The following is a 17,619-nucleotide window of genomic DNA, read 5'->3' as shown; positions in this document are numbered from 1 at the left end:
TTCATTCTTCATAAATATAGTTGAATAAAGTTAACTATACTTTCTGTTCTAAGACTGTAGGAGTTGCCAAATTTTGGCTTTCTTGCAAAAATAAAAATTCCTTATTAAAATCTGAAATTATTTTGAATAAACAGGAAATAGTCTATAATCTTTTTTCTTTAAATTACAAAACAATAACTGTTTATGTAGTCACATGTTCCTTTTTTCCCCATTGTTCTTCAAATAACATATCTTGGATTACTAAAATTCTCTGTTCACAGGATAACTCCATCCACCATCCAGGCACTGTGAGAGTTGTAACATTTCTTATAAACAACACCAGGACTATTAGCTCCTAGAGAGTAGTATGCAGGTTTGAGTGTGTGTGTGTGTGTGTGTGTGTGTGTGTGTGTACACGTACCACATTTTCTATCTCCTTTGAATTAAATTTTTGATTAAGGGATCCAAGATGGTTTGATTAACTTCAGAGCAACATAACATCAACTCAGCTCCAGAAGAGAGAGGTTTCTTTCTGAGGTACCCTTTTTATTCAATCTAATCAATTTTTCATTAGGGTGAAGGTGTTTATCAGCATTTAGCACACTAGCTTTGAGCAAGGTGCGTCAATCTTTGTAATGAACTTATTAATTAGAGTTAATTTAATTGAAGTGGAATTGAAGGGCTAATTAATGGACAAACTGCAGATGAAGATAGAGGAAAGCTCTGTTGCTTTCAAACCTATAAACTTTCTGAGGGAAATAATTCATTTTTTCTCTTTTAGCACTCAACCAAATGTTTCTTCAGGTATAAAATCTACTTGCTTATTGAATTTAGATATCTGAAGGTCATTTCCACATCAACAAAAGAGGTAGCTAGTCAAGTGTTTTCCTTCAGGATTCATTTAGTTAGAAAATCAGAATTATACTGCTAGTAAACTTTAAGACACACATATAAATTAACTATGTTTTTATAAGCTTTAAATGAGAAATGTGTAACAGTCAGATACATGAGACCAGATGTTTTCACCCAGGATGAAAATAAGCATATTTAAGATCTTTACTATTAATTCTAAGTAAGCTGTCTCTCTTTTTGCAGTTAATAGTAAAGTTTAATAACGATTTTTTTTTTCTGTACTTAATTACTTTCTTCAAAAGAAGAGTACTGGGTTCATTATTCAACTTTATATTGAGAGTTTAATACATATCTTTCTGTTTTGCATTGGGGATACAAAGATGAATAGAACAAAAATCTCCATTTACTATGATTAAATAGGTAAGATTTTTATATACAGGTAAAATTAGATTTTCAAGTAATAAAATAACTATAACAGCATGAATAAAATTAAATTTAAATATGTAAAATAATGTGTGATTTTTGGCAGTCATTTAAATCTTTTAATTAACATTTATACATTTTTGCTATTCATAGCAAGATGATTTTATGAAGACTGAATTACCTTTTGAGCTATACAGTATCAATTACAAACTACTCTTTATACAATCATATAAGTAATGGATTATAATGACATTACATGAAACAAAAAATGGGCTATTATGTTTGTTGCATTCGTACTTGAATAACAGCAAGAAGTAAACCCGAATGATGTTATTTCAATCAAGTATTACCTTGTAGTTAGTGTTATTATGCCTATTTCACTGATGGAGGCATAAGAGACCTGAACTAAGTAGCTTTACTACTCAAGTAATTATCTCTATAAAATTTAATTGGATTTTTTTTGTAGAATGTATTTTTTAGTATAGATGCTGGAAATGTAAATAAAAGCTCAGCAGAAATACCAAAGTGTCTATTTTGATTGTTGTAATTATAACATATATTTTTAAGAGGACAAAAAGAGTTAACGTGTTGCTTAAAATATTGCCATGCACCCCTAAAACTCTTAAAGGGGACATTTAAGCCATTCTATAATCCAGATTCCAATTTCTGTTTTTATCCTTATCTATCCTATACATGCTATTTGTTCTAGCAGTGATGAATTTTCTAAACAAAATTTCTGTTTTCCTCAAGCTATCTGAATCAATTAATATTTCAATGAAACATGTTATTTCTAATGACATTTCATAACATGAATATCTAATGATATTTCATAACATGTTATGAACTGTGTCTGTTTCCAGGGGTGTATGGCCAAAAGATGAGGGAAGAAGAAGACAGGAAGGAGGGAGGGAGGGAAGACGGAAATGAGACTGGAAGGGAGAAAAAAAAAAACAAACTTGTTTCATTAACTAATACATCTATAAGTTAAACAAAAACTTTTCATCAATGTCACAAATTAGCCTATGGAAAATTTCCTTTAGTTTGAATTTCAAAATGACAGCAAAGAACAATTTGTACAATATACTAATTCCTCCTCCCCTGCTAAAAATAAGTATGGGAATGAGCCACCTGGCTATATTTCATTTGTTTTTAAACAGTTACATCATATAAGGAGATGAAATAATTTGCATTTCAGGAATTTCACATTTATGGAACCATATCCAATAAATATTTTTATGTGGAAGCTCCTCTAAATTGATGAACAATTAAGGAAGACAAACTACAATTAACTTTTAAAACACTACTACCATTTAGCATGGTTAGCACTTTTGGAGTATTTATTGAGAGTAAGGCACTATTCTAAGAGCTATTCACATATTAACTCATTTAATCTTTACCCCAATTACGTTAACTGTAATTATCCTCATGTTACAGATAAAGAAACTGAGGTACAAGGAAGTTAAATACCTTGCCCAACATATAGCTAGTGAATGGTCAATCCAAAAGCTGACCCCTGTGTCCTGTTCCTCATCACTTTAGAGGAGAGGGCAAGCAGTGTGGTAGGATGAGGAGGTGACAGACTTCTCTCTCAGTCTAAACTTTATGCAGAATGCTTGCACTTAACACGGCTGGTAGAATCTGTCCTTTTCCTTTCTCTTCTTTCATTTACTTGTATTCCTTCTTCTCTTACTCATCCTTTATCTTCTTTCCTTTTCATATTATCTATTTTTGCTTAGTGTGAATCTCTAAGTAGAATTCACCATCTTCTCTTCTTCCCTTACCTTCCGGTTGACTCCCTTTTGTCCTACCTCTTCAATCATCCTCACCTTTCCCAACATTCCTGTCTCAATCCAGACATTAAATTAACCTCAATGTCCCTTGATTCAGACTCACAGTTCCTCTCACTAAACTTCTATATTTCATTTTGTCAGTAAGACTTGCCTATTTTCCCCTCCAAATCCTGACTCCAAACTAATTCTTGCTCTCATCATCCCACACTTTTAGCAAAGTCCTCTGATTTGTTTTCCAGTCATCAAAGTCTCACTATTCACACTCTCAGACACATAGTCTATGAGAGGTCTTCTAAAACTCTCCTACCATGAGAGTTAGCACGTCATTGTTATGAGTGGATTCTCTATTATCTAAAACATTTCGAGATTATACTTGACCAAACTTTTATCCCAAAATATTCTTTTTTTCACTCTCCTGTGTATATAATATTTCTCACAGTTGTATCTTTGCTAAAAGCAATAGTAGTAGTGGTGGTGGTGGAAACTATATTAAAATATTATTAAAATAATGATTTACTATTAAAATATTGTCTTAATATTTATTATTTATTGTATAAATATTTATATACGTGAATTCAAGTAATTCCCACAGTATCTCTGTGAAGAATGTCATGATTTTACAGATGAATAAACTGAGTTGTATGGTAATTTGCCAAAAGTTACATAACCATTAAGGAGTAAAATTGCATATGAACCATACACCTGACTTCATAGTTCAGATTCTCATGTAGTTTCTTCTACTGATCCCTTAATCAAAAACCATCCCCCCTCCCCATCCCAGATGACCATGTTTAAAAGTGTCAATAAAAGTCTCTTTGAACAGCCTTAAAGAAGAATAAAATTATGGCATTTGCAGAGAAATGGATGGAGTTGAAGAATTTTATGCTAAGCAAGATAATCCCCAATCCCCAGAAACCAAAGGCCAAATGTTTTCCCCATAAGTGGATGCTGATACATAATGGGGTGGGGGCAGTAAGGGAAGAATGGAGGGACATTGGATTGTGCAGAGGGGAATGGGCTGGGAAAGATGATGGAATGAGATAGACATCATTACCCTATACACATGTATGATTGCATAAATAGTGTGACTCTACGTCGTGTACAACCAGAGAAAGGAAAAATTGTATTCCATTTTTATAAAATGAATCAAAATGCCTTCTGCTGTCATGTATAACTAATAGAACAACCTCCAAAAAGTCTCCTTGAACACTTCCAGTATTTGTCAAGGTAGGACTGCTCCTCTGAATGCTCTCTGAACTGAGCATATTATTCTACCTAATACTCAATATAATATTAAACAGAAATGTATTGGTTTCTAATTATTTCATGTATGTTCATCTTATCTCCCTAATTAAACTGTAATCTTCTAGGTTAGAAAGGCATCTCCTCAAACTGTGTGACTAATGAGCAGGAATGTCAGGAATTAGTTCACGAGTTGCAACCAACATTAAAAAAAAAACAAAACACAAATTAAACTTCAAAAACTTATCAGTGTGCTTCACTTTGTAAAATGCCTGTTCAGTTCCAGGAGCATGTATATGAATATGTGCCTGTGTACATATACTAGGTCACAGAGTAATAATGATTATAGGTCATGTTAAAATCAGAAAGCCATTGTTTCGGGGGCAAGTATGATTCATTGTTCTTTCATTCCTACAGAGTCTATCATGATGCCATACACATAGTAGGTACTCAATAACAACAGCTGATTGAACAAAATTATTACCTGCCCTCTGTATTATGATCTTATTATTATAATTAATAATCTGTGGTGAAGCATTATATATAATGTGTACATATGTATACTCTTGATTGTGATTGTATTTAGCCTTATGTATCGAATAATCTTTTTAATTGAGACTTCTCCATTCATGAAATACTTTGCTCAAACCCCAAGCTATACCCAGGCCTACAGGGAAGCTAGCCTCAATTAGTAGTTCCATAAAGTTAGAGTTAAGAAGTCAGGGCATCTTACCTAGATGGAAGATTATTTTTCCCAATAACACTGAAAGGGAAATTTTAATAACAAATTGGTTAAGCCTGTTTTCTTCCTGCTTCTATGACAACCACATTTCATTGCTTTTAACATTTATATCTATAAATAATGACTTTGCTATACTTTTGGTTAAGTTTAATTAGTATCCTTAAAAGTTAAAATATCCTCATGTTTGGCTAAACCACAGTAAGCACTCAATTGCACTGCATTTATTAATCTCACCATTTGAGCAGTCTGGGCCAGTCCAATTAGGGTCACAAGTACAGGAGCCACTTTCTTGAAGGTAAGTTCCATGGCCAGAGCACTGGTCTGGACACATGGTCTTCAGTATTTCACAATTGTTACCGCCCCAGCCTGGACTGCAGTGACATTCCCCATGGATACACACACCATGATTAGAACATCCAGGGTCTAGACAGTCAGCTAGTGTTAAAAAAAAAAAAAAAAAAGAACAATTTCATCAAATCTACATAGTACATGTAGAATAAAGAACTAAATTCTAATCTAATTCAAATGAATATTTTAGATAATCAAATATCTATCTACCATTTTCAAGAACTTGTTTCTGAAAATGTGAAGAGTTGTAATACAATAAAGCATTAAGCACCAGCCCAATGCCATTTAGGTAACTGAGACTCTTGCAAGGATTTGTAATTTTCATGAATCACACAAATATGCTCTTGAGGTTTCAGACTATTGCTCTCTGTTCTGCCTAATCAGAGTAATAAGTATTGCCTTTTCTATAACAAAATCTGTATCAGCTGACCTAATCTACAACCACCAAGCACTGACAACTGTACGAGATCCTCAAATTGTTTGAGAAATAAATGAGTTGCATACTCTCGATCCTTCTTAATTCACTTTAATGTGCTTTAGATGATGAGATTTAATTTAGCAATTTGACTCAATAAAACTTTACACTTGTAGGGTCAATGGCCTGAAAATTTAATTCCAGAGACTTAATTGCATTACTTTGTGAGTGTAGATCAATAAAATCAATTTGATTGAAGAACGGAAATGGGCTTTTTTGCTTTTGAAAAAACAATTTAGCTGCACTTTACAGTATAGTATCTTGACTCTCATCATTACATACAGTGATGGAAAAAAAATCCATGATGTTGTACTTTTTTCATTAGTATATTATGCTTAATTTTTCTTTTTTCTTTTTCTTTTTTCCCCCCCTTAGTGATGCCAAAATGCTAGCCCTGGCATCAATGTGAAATATTATAAAAAGAAAAGTAAAGTATTCAACAGGCCACTGTTGCTTTCAAGGCGTAAATGTTTGTTTACTTTCTCAGAGTGGAAAAAAGAAATTATTCATGCCACTGAAAAAGAGCAAAAGGGCTCTTGGGTGTTTGCTCTTTTTATTAGTTAAAATGTTAATAAAACAACGCATTCATAAATATGGAAATCAAAATTACCTTAATAAGAAAGCATAAGAAAGAGAGATTCATCTGCCAAACTAAAGATTACAGATATAATCTGTTGCTTTATGAAGATGACAATAGGCTTCTGTAAATATTGACATGTTTACCTTCTTCACAATTTTCTCCTTTGTATCCTGAGTTGCAAGCACAAGAGCCCATGATACAAATCCCACGACCCCCACACTGCGGGTCAATACACTGGGTAGTCGGCACGTCACACTCGGTGCCCTTCCAGCCGCTGAAACAGAGGCAGCGGCCCTTGGAATACTGCCCATTGCCACTACATAACACTGGACAGGCTGCTGTGAAATAAAACACGACAGAAGAATTAACAGCCACATTTTCCACCGAGCTTCTGAAAGAAAAGACACATCGTTGGAACAAGTAATAGGCCAGTTTCTCCCCCTTGCTTTCCTGCCTTGGTTCTTTACTGAATTACGTGTGTTTCTACAGCTTATTTAGATCAGCTTAAGAAAAGAATCTAACTTGCATACCTCTTGAACAATCGGGACCCAGAAATCCTGGAAAACAATGGCAAGTTCCAGAAACACACTCTCCATTTCCATGGCAATTTCGGGGGCATTCCACCACAGACTCTGGACAAAAGAGAAAAAAGGAACACTTGTTGTTGCCTCTCACAAAAGACAAACTGGCACTTTAATCACGTTAGCTAGGTGTTGAAGAAGTACAGATGGCTTGCTCCATAACCCCCAAATGGATTCATTTATACTAGATTATTCGGATGGTAAAGCAAAGCGGCACCATTTCCTTGGCAGAGTTTTAAAGTATTTTCACGATGTACTCTCCTCCCTCAATATAATTTCAAATAATATTTTCTTCCAGAGCTTTAGGGTTTGTTCACATAGTCACAAATGAATAATTTAAAGATATCTCTCACATTTTACCAGGGCTTTAACATCCCAGGAATCACTCAAAATTGGTATAGATAATACAGTTTTTAGTCAACACAGTGTTTAGGCTGAAGCCTGGAAAAAGATCCTTTGAAATCTTCTTACCTATAACAATGGTATTAAAAGACACCTGCTCTGCATTTTTCCCATCATTATAAAAAGCCAGATGCCAGATTCCAGAATCCAAGTACTGGATGAAGCCGGCCTCGTGCAGGCTAACGGATCTTGCCTGCCGCCCTGCTCTTTCAGACTCCACCAGGTTTCGCTGCTCTCTTGCGATCAACCTGCTGCCATCGAGGAGCTCCACAAAATCATACTGGGGACCAGGACAAGAAAAACAGTGTTATTAGTCAGAAACATTATAGTTTGGCTGCTTCTCTCTTTTGTTCTTCTTTTTTATTTTTCTAATAAATACAACATTAGAAAAAAGTTCCTGATTGACAGGTTCACATGGTAGACATCTTCTACACATAGTATTTACAGAGATGATGAAAGCTATCTATTGCACCCACCACTGTTGTAGTTAAACTTAACATCATTTTTTCCTCATTGGGTAATATGGTTTCCAAATTTATTCAGTTCTCTAAATTCTGCTAAAAAATTGGTGAGTTTAGGCATTTGGGGGATATAAACATAAAATCTACATGAACTTACTTTCCAAACCCAGTAGACTTATTATTTAGGCCATTAGATAATCTCTAAAGGTCTTTACCTCCTATTTAATACTCAGATAGTTACAACTGTTTTGAGATGTTTACTTAGTACTGGGATCATTTTTAATCCTTACAGGAACTTTTTTTGTGAAGGTATTAATAGTTTTTCATTAAAGATGAAGAAAACTGATTCTTGAGGAAATCAAGCAGGGTCAGACACGTGGGCAGTAGCTGGGTACAGTGGTGTACACTTGTAATCCCAGCAACTGGAGAGGCTAAGGCAGGAGGATTGCAAATCTGAGGCCAGCCTCTGCAATCTAACAAAACTCTATCCCCAAATAAAACAAAATGGGTTGTGGAGGTAGCTCAGTGGTACAGTGATTACTTAGCACATGTGAGGCCCTGGGTTTAATCCCCATCACTGAAGGGTGGGGGAGGAAGGGAAAGGAAAGGGGCATATCTGGGCAGTGGTGGGGTACATCTATGAACTCAGGTGCATTTTTCTCCATGGCTTGGTCATTGTCCCCACACCACTCTGCCTCTTTTCTTTGACTCTGGCAGAGCTGTCCTAAGTAACATGGAGAAACCCAGAGGTTTTCACTTACATATAGTCAGATAAAAACACAGAACAACAGGTACCTTTATATCTTTGATCAAAAGTCTAAAATCTTCAACAACAGGGACATTTAAAGAGATGGCAATAATAACTCATGTGCCCAATTATTACTAGGAAATCAGACATCATTAAACCTAATTTTAACTTTGGTAAGATTAATCACAAACCGTGGTGGCTAGAAGAACTGAACTGGAGCATTTAAACTATTAGAATATAATTGGTAACAATGGGGTAACGTATTGTAACCAGAGATAATGCAGTGACTTTGGAAGACAATGAAAAAACTTTCCAACATAATTTCAATAAACCTTTTCGATAATAGTATCTTAAAAGTAGAGTGATTCAGTTTCTTAAGACTATCACCTGGTTTCATTTTATTTCTGAGATATGTTTATAGTGAAAAGCACTCACACACAATTTGTCTATCTATATCCATCTCACTATGATTAAGGTACTGTGTGAGTCTTTAATATTCCTTCTGATAGGATCTTTAAGTGGAATTTCATCAGAATTCTATAGGAAAAGATTATTATATGAATCTCTTAATCCAATAAAACTGGAATAATATTTTCTGGGAATCATAGTTCAGGTAGATTACCAAGTATACAGATCATTGGCAGCTACAGGTATACTTGGAGGACTTTAAACATCAAATTTAGTTTCTGTCTTATTAAAATCTTTATTTAAATTTAAAAGCATTTTTTCATTCTTCACAAGTAAAACACATTACAACATAATTCAGTTATGAAAACCATGCAGCGAATAACTTGCTTAATTTTTTTTTTCATTTACTTCCTACAGGGTAAAAATAATGACTGATGTGGCTACTTGTAAAAATTCTGTTCCAGAGTTATCAGAGGAAAATCACTTTAGCAGTTCTGAAAGGTGTCTCCATTTCAAATAAGTCATTCATTTCCTCATTAGATTTAAATATTTACATTAGCATGGCAAAGCAACAGGAAAAAGGTTTTGTATTAATGGTCCAATGTACCTAAACACTTTTCCCTTAATGCTAAACACAGTAACTGAAAAAAGTAAAAGGGAGGAAATTTTGAGTTTTAACTGGTCATTCAAGTCCATAATCATAATCTTTAGCCTTATCGTGGAAATCACCACTTGGATCACACGAAGAACAGTAAGAGAAGAATGGAGTGGAGGACATGATGGGGGCAGTAGGAAGTAGCCAACGGTTTTTCGATAGCTACTTGATTCTAGGGTATTCTGTTATTAGGGGCAATTCACACATGATTTCAGGAGAGCTATTCAAGTACATATAGAAAAGTCTCCTTTTGACGCCAAAAGCACCTCTACCACAAATAACCAAATTAAATGGAATGGAAATATTCAATAACCTTTGTTATTAGGGTATAAAGTGGCCACATATGGGTAAACTTGAGTTTTCCTTGTAGCACTGGATGTGGATATTTTTGTGCTGAGTTGTGGGGAAGGAGTCTTAAGATGTTATGCAATTTTTAGGATGAAAGACTTTGGGCTAACTCTTCCGTCTTATTACTTTGGAGAAAACTACCATGAGAAAAAGTTTATGCTTGATAAAGAAGAGTTCAAATGGACTGGAACTATGTTAGTGTGAAAGCTCTCTTGCAGGGTAATTTTCTTATGACGTAAAATTAACAAATATACATGCTTTTAAAATCATTTTCATTTAGTTGCTTTAAACTACAATGTATTGACAAAGTCCTTTGATAGATCAGTAGAAAAGAAGTTTACCTATGTTTGTTGTATTTATGTTGATTAACAGACCATATAAAATGCAAATAGATGTTTTTCAGTTATCTTGGTATTTTATTTCTGAAAAGTCCAGACTACCCATGTTTAATTCAATTGTTATAAAAGTGATAAGAACTCAGAATCCATGAATGCTCAACTATGCCCTTAAATCAACTTTTTGATGTGGCAGAGTCTTTTATATCATTGGAATATAGAGAAGGAAGAGATTTTAGAGATCGTGTGATCTAACCATCTCCTTTAAAAAATAGATACTGAGGCTCAGAGAAGTTAGTTGTGCAAGGTCACAAAGCCAAAAAGTGGTCAGGTGTGCTTAGAACTCAGGTTTCTGCCCCCTACTTTAAAACAACTTCATTGCAAGTGCACTAACATGCCATAGCATGTACAAGTGTGAAGCTTGAATTGCTTCCTTAGATTTCTGACTCTCCAGGAGGATGAATTGGGCATCAGAGAGAAGAAAGTCAATTGATTCCTTGGCAGCAATCAAATGGACAGTTTTATAAAGGGTCACAAAGACTTTCAAAACTCAAGTGACTATTCTGAATGGCTGGCCAATTTTAATTATTTCAGGTTGATTTATTTAATGTTCCCCAGAAACAGAAGAATGTTCAATTTGGGCCGCTTTATAGCATATTTCATGTTTAAACACGGAACTCAGAAACAGTTGTTTGCTCTGCTGATCTGAATAAACCAGAGGAAGGAACTCTAATAATGGTGAAGCTTAAGAAAATGCAAGATCCTACTTGAACACATATATTGTGGTAGAAAAGTAGTTATCATGTGCATTGTATTTAAATTACAGAAGAATTATGAGAAAACCTGCAAATGTATCTTTTAAATCCTTATCTTACATACTACCATGGTTTGAATTTGAAATGTCCCCCAAAGACCATGAGCTATAGGCTTGGTGTTCAACTGGTGGTATTATTGAGAAGTGATGGAAACTTTAGAAAGGGAGGTCTGGTTGGGGGAAGTAGGTCACTGGGGGCATGTTCTTTAAGGATATATCTTGCCCATGTACACCTTCTCTCTCTCTCTCTCTCTCTCTCTCTCTCTCTCTCTCTCCTTCCCAGCAACCATGATATATGCAATTTTATTCTACCACACACTCCTGCCATGATGCTCTGCCTCACCATAAACCCTCAGCAATGGGGTCAAGTGACTATGGACTGAAACTTTTGAAACTGTGATTCAAAATTAATCTTTCCTCCTTTAAGTTGCTTTTCTCAGGTATTTTGTCATAGTGACAGAAAGTTGGCAAGTTATATATAACTTGTAAAATGTTAGCCATATCCCCCTTAAATAAAACTGTCAAGTGTACAACACAATAGATAATTTTTTATCTTAAGTTATTTTTTCTGGAATTTATGAGTTGCATGCTCACTGCTATGCTTAGCTTAGAGGTATATTCCTTGAATAAGGAAAAATAATTTAAATTTATATGTGGCTTCAGTGGAAAATATTTTTTAATATTTCTCTAGACTATTGCTAGAATATTCCCTAGGCTAATGCAATCTATCTGCTATAACTAAAATTCTAGAGGCCTACATCTATTTAAGAAAATCTGCTTATTACATCCCGGTGTCACCTAAAACATGAACTGAAATCAAATCTAAAATTGAAAATTGGACACAAGTACACTGTAAGAAGTATTTGATGTGCAGGGATCCAAGGCATTTACTTTAATAATATAGATAGGAAAAACGAATATACTATAGCATGGTATTCAAAAATTTCACAGCCATAAACTTCACATATATATATGAACCTGATCCATGATGACATTAGAGAAAGCAGGCTAGAATTTTCCTATTCATCTGTCTTTGAACATATTATTTCTTTAGTAGTATCTGATCAGTTTTTCTTCATAATTTATGTTCCTAGGTTATAGAGAAAAGCATTTCTCATACATTACACAACATAAAATATACATGAAAACTCTCCAGTGTGTGTGTGTGTGTGTGTGTGTGTGTGTGTGTGTGTGTGCACGCGCGCGCGTGCGTGTGTGTACATGCATGCATGTTGCTCAGAATGGAACCCAGGGCCTTGTACATTCTAGGCAAGTGCTTTATCACTGAGCTAAATCCCCAGCCTTTTTCATTTTTATTTAATTTTGAGACAGATCTCAAAAGCTGGGATTTATACTTGGTTTTCTATGGAAGTTCTTTTGCCTATTTATCTCAAGTTCATTCTTTTAGAAGAACAGAGGCTTGAACTGATGAAGTTCATATCATCATGTTCATGTCCCATCATTTCTTCACTCAGAGTAAATGTGACATAAGTTTTTAAACAATACACTTTCAACAGAATGAATCTGTTATACATCTATTACATAAAAGGCATGAGATCATCTGAAATTATCACAGAATTTCAGAAAATCTGTCCTGCTTTACTAGGTTCACAGGTGATGTTCAATCAATGTTAAGAACTCACAAATTTTAGCAATTTTTAATCAATCAGTAATGATCAAAGCAATTCAGAAAGAAAATTGAGCTCTTCCTATTACTGATACCAAAACCTCAAACCAAGTATATGAGCTACATTCTGATTTCTTTCTACAGTAATTCAAAAGTGGTTGGTTAATCAAACAGCTGAACTTAAGAAAAGGAATAACTTTGTTTCTGGGTACTGGGGATTGAATCCAGGGGTGCTTTAATAGTGAACTATATTCCCCAGTTCTTTAAAATTATACATATATTTTTATTTTGAAACAGGGTCTCTAAATTAAAAGGGGGGCTTCAAAGTTGTGATTCTCCTGTTTGGCCTCTTGAGTAGCTGGGATTACAGGTGTGCCACTGGGCCTGGCAGGAATCAGAGCAGCTTGTAAAAATGCAAATGAACACTTTCCATTTTCTTCACAATAAAGCTTGCACTTACCTGAGTATGGGATGGTGGTAAGCCTTTTCGGCCATATACTCCAATCAATGCATCCTTCTGAAGAGAGATATTGAACTTCAGAAACTGTGGCTGATCAATAAAGAGCTGTGATCTCCAGAAGATCCCAGGAGGAACCTCTTGAACTGCTCTTCGGCCAATATCAAGTTCTCCAGAATCTATGGTGTTATTTTCTTGTGTAAATCCACCTAATTTTCCTGAATGTGAAAGATCCGTCGATGAAGAATAGAAAATAAAACAGGTTTATCTTCCAAAAGCTATTTTCACGAAATGCTCATGCATTTCATTTTCTGATAAATTAAATGCTTTCACAGAAAAGCTTTTTTGTTAGATATTGTTGTTTTACTAATTCTGATTTAACACATTAAGATATTTAAGCCAAAATTCTTTGACTTCCCCTCAGGTATGCCTATTATGGAAGTTGTTTTCACACCTACAGTTTTTCTTGATCATTTGAAACATAATTATCTTACAAGGGATATGTCTCCTTATTTCTTGGAAGAGATTAAGACTGGTATTTGTCAGTTATTGTAATCATACTCTAACACTGCAAAGTGTAAATTAAGGCAGAATGGATTATGGAGATTTCCAAACCAGTCAAAGTAAATAACAACAAAACCAATCCATGGCCCTGATTCATTTGGTCCTCTCTAAGCTATATACTAGATGAATCAAAAATCAGATGTATAAAGGAAGGTAGAGAAGGGGCAAAGGGGACACTGTGAGGTGAAGGGACAGAAGGACAAGTTGAAATTCTCAGTTTTTAATGTAGGCTGTCACAACTTTTCCTCTTCCTTTTGATTCTCATTTAACACCCGACCTTTTGCCTTTCAATCCACAGGAACAAGGACTCTGTTCCCTGGGTCCCTGCCTTCTCTTAGAGACTACCTCTTTTCCTGTATTGCCTCATTCTGGAAAACAGATCCAAGATTCCTCCTTTTTTTTTTTTTTCCGGTATGCATTCTCTTTTCACCTCTTAGACGAGAGTTCTTCCTCAATTACTCTATGGAGGTTAGTAATAAAAGAAGCTTTACAATTTACCAACAAATGGAAACATATAACTCCACCAGTTCTTATGTAGAAAGGGTCCATGAAAACTGAGGATCAGAATGAAAACTGGCAAATTATCCTCTTATATCTCTCTTTAAAGAATGACAAAATTGACCTACCAATTTTGTCATTATTTAAGAAAACATTAAACTGAATATAACCTCTAGAGAAGTTGATAATTCAAAATCTTGAGGACTTAATTTCAAATGTGAGAATTGTAAACTAGTCCTAATGACAAAGGAGAAAGTCTTCTATCTGTGAAGAATCATTAGTTTGACAGTGAGTTCATTTTTATAGAATGTCTTCTAGGGACATAGCACTGAGGTGATAAGAAATATAAACTAAACGATAATATCTTAGAGATTATTTCCTGCACCTGAAATTTCCCCCCCATCAATCAGCTAATAACCTGATTAAAGAGACAACACCTATGAATTGATAAATTAAGTGACAATCTAAAGCAATATATGACTGAGGGTCAGAGGAAGGGGATTTCACTATAGGCTGCACTTCAAAGGACAGGTAGAACAACATTTCTGAGTGGGGAGAAACATCATATTTAAAAAATGACTGTGGAAATGGACTTGTGTTAGCCTAATGGTGAGCAAAGAAATCCATCTGGCCAGGAAAGAGGAACACTGGGTTTGGAATTAAATGACCTGAGTTTGAATCCTGGTTCTGACACTGACTGGCATAGTGACCTTATAGAAGAGACTAAACCTTTGACACTAAATCTCACTGGAAAATAGGGAAGGTAATGTGATCACTGGATTACTGTAAGGATTACATGAGTATGATACAGTAGTGTTCCTGCAGTGGCTGGATCTTAGTACTGAATGAATAAAAAACATTAATAGGTTTGTCATGGGAATAATGGGAGACAAGGCTACAAAGAGAAACTGTTATCAGTTTGTAGAGGGCCTTGAATATCAGGTTAAAGAATATTGTATTTATACTTTATATTCTGAATGTATTTTCACTTTAAAAAGCATGCTTCACAATCAGCTGAGGAAGGCAGATACATGATTTTTTGCTGATAGGGTGTGGAGTAATTCACAATAAATTCATTCTTTCAGGAAAATGTGAGGTTTGAGGAGAGTATATTTCTAGTAAATGTTAGGATTGCTTATTACCTGGACTACTGTACCCTATGATGACACATGTTCCATCAGTTGCAAAGGACAGCTACAGCTAAATGGAGACCCATTAAAGGTTCTGAGCAGGCTAAAGGTGAAATGAAATCATTGTTTCAAGAACATTAAAGTGTAGTAGTGTAGGAAGCTTGGAAATGGAGAGACCAGTGAGAATATAGTCATAATAACCCAGGTAAGAGGCAGAAGGGGGTTATACCAGAAAGCTTAATAAAAAGACATTATTTGCAATTTTACTTCCTCTCTTCATTCTCGATGTCCATAATCATGGCACTTAACAGTCCTTCAGCTACCAGGTCTATTTTTCTTGAACCAATTTAGTAATATAAAGTGCTATAAGGAATAAAATTTCGAAGTTGAGTTACAGTCATCAGTGTGATTTTTCATGTACCAACTCTTAGATGATAAACTGTGCAAATTCAAAGAAATTTTAACATTTATTTTACAATAATATACATTCACTTTAGCAAAACTAGAATAGAGTTAAATGAAAGAAAAATATAATCTACCACCTAGAGATTATTTTTGCTTTTGATCTAAATAGACATCTTGTTTTACCTAGTGAAAATTTTAAGTACTTGAGATGAATTTCTACTTTTCATTTATGATGCTTCTGTACAGGAACCTACATTTGTCATGAATGAGCTCTCACTGAGAGGATCAAGGAGGGGGAAGATAGACGGAATCGATCTTTGGTGAGAACCTATGACATGACAGGTAGTTTTCCTGCATATTTAAATTAAATTTCAAGACCAACTCTGTGAGTTTGATGTTTTGAGATGAAGAAACTAAGGCTCAGAGAAGTAGATTATGTTCTCAAAGTAAGGGTTACTGTACAGTGAAATGGAGGGTTGCATAATTCTGAAACAATGTTCCAAATCATCAGTAGAAACTTTGCTCTTTGTTAGAAAAAATACTTTAAATTACTAAGTTTTAAATCTACTCACTGATTTTACACAAAATCAGATATATTAACTCATTAAACTACACTAGAGAATCTACAGAGCTCATAATTTTGGGACATAAAGTTATACTTTTATCAAGAAGGAATGATCAGTTTTTATTAAAAAAAATGCCAAAGGATGCTACAACATATCATGCTTTGTGTGGCAATTTATAATAAATCCCTAATAAGTTTCTGTCTTTTGTTTGACTTCCACATAAAATAGTTCTTAAAATATTGAGGGCAATGGTAGTCTTCTTCCCCACAGAAATCTATTAGTACACATATCCCACTTAAATGTGGATGTGGTTCATGTTTGGACTAATTCATTTAGTTTATATACTTCTACACTTTTATTATAATTTATTGTTATTAACAAGTTCTATTATTACTATCTGAAGCTTATATAATTTAATCTACTCTCGAGTGTTGATCCTATTGCTACTGTAAGTGATTTTTAGAAGTTTTAATAGCATACCTGTGGTTTGAGAGATGGTAAACACAACTAGTACTAATCCCAGAATTTTTATTCCCCCAAAACATCTTTACTCAAGTGTATTAGCTTTGGTAACAGTAATCAAGTTTTGACTTCTAGGGTTTGAGCTTTCACTATCTGAAAGTAATTTAATAGCTAGGTATTTTTTGCTTTGTTGCTTTCTTCATTTATTGATTTTGAGGTGTTAAAAGTCTGTCTCACTGAAATGATATGAGGACCAATTGTTGTGCCAATAAGTACATCTACTTACCCAATTAGTCTCATAGCTAATTTAACAGGTGCTTCTTTTCAGAAAGAGGGTTCTTTCATTTGTAAAACAACAGCAAAACAAAACAAAACAAAACAAACAAGGTTGATTGGATGTGCTTGAATGGGGCAGTAGTGGTTATGATAATTTTTTTCCTGCCTGTAATAAAAAGGCCTAATTAAATCATAATGTAATAGAATTTTAAACAGTTCAATGTGTCCACGGATGTCATATAGCATAGGGGTTTTCAAACAAGGGTGGTTACAACCCTGGGGCACTATTATTGTAAAAAACACATTTGGTGTTAATCCTCATTTCTTGAAATTTGACTCCTAAAATCCCTGGGATCTCTGAAGTGATAGTGTCTTTTTGTACACTACTGAAGTGATTGATAGATGGCTGGCCCTATGTAGCTCCAGGAAGGGGACTGATCATATGAAAGAT

The 17,619-nt window shown here is 34.6% G+C and overlaps 1 protein-coding gene across 13 annotated transcripts in view; it reads right to left on the bottom strand.

Moving 5' to 3' along the window:
* TENM3 (teneurin transmembrane protein 3) overlaps nucleotides 1–17,619 on the bottom strand; it is a 1,088,270-nt gene that overhangs the window by 111,877 nt on the left and 958,774 nt on the right. For 12 of the 13 annotated variants that reach the window (XM_079141831.1, XM_079141840.1, XM_079141843.1 and 9 more), the window contains 5 exons: nucleotides 13,271–13,485; nucleotides 7,484–7,694; nucleotides 6,962–7,063; nucleotides 6,575–6,769; nucleotides 5,263–5,463 (listed from right to left, as the gene is read on the bottom strand). In XM_079141831.1, the coding sequence (XP_078997957.1) occupies nucleotides 5,263–5,463; nucleotides 6,575–6,769; nucleotides 6,962–7,063; nucleotides 7,484–7,694; nucleotides 13,271–13,485 (924 nt within the window). The remainder of the gene's footprint in view (nucleotides 1–5,262; nucleotides 5,464–6,574; nucleotides 6,770–6,961; nucleotides 7,064–7,483; nucleotides 7,695–13,270; nucleotides 13,486–17,619) is intronic. The other variant, XM_079141841.1, reaches the window with a different exon arrangement.

This window comes from Sciurus vulgaris (assembly GCF_902686455.1).
Source record: "Sciurus vulgaris genome assembly, chromosome: 5".
In the NCBI taxonomy this organism is placed as follows: Eukaryota; Metazoa; Chordata; class Mammalia; order Rodentia; family Sciuridae; genus Sciurus; species Sciurus vulgaris.
This window is presented reverse-complemented; position numbering and strand designations above follow the sequence as displayed.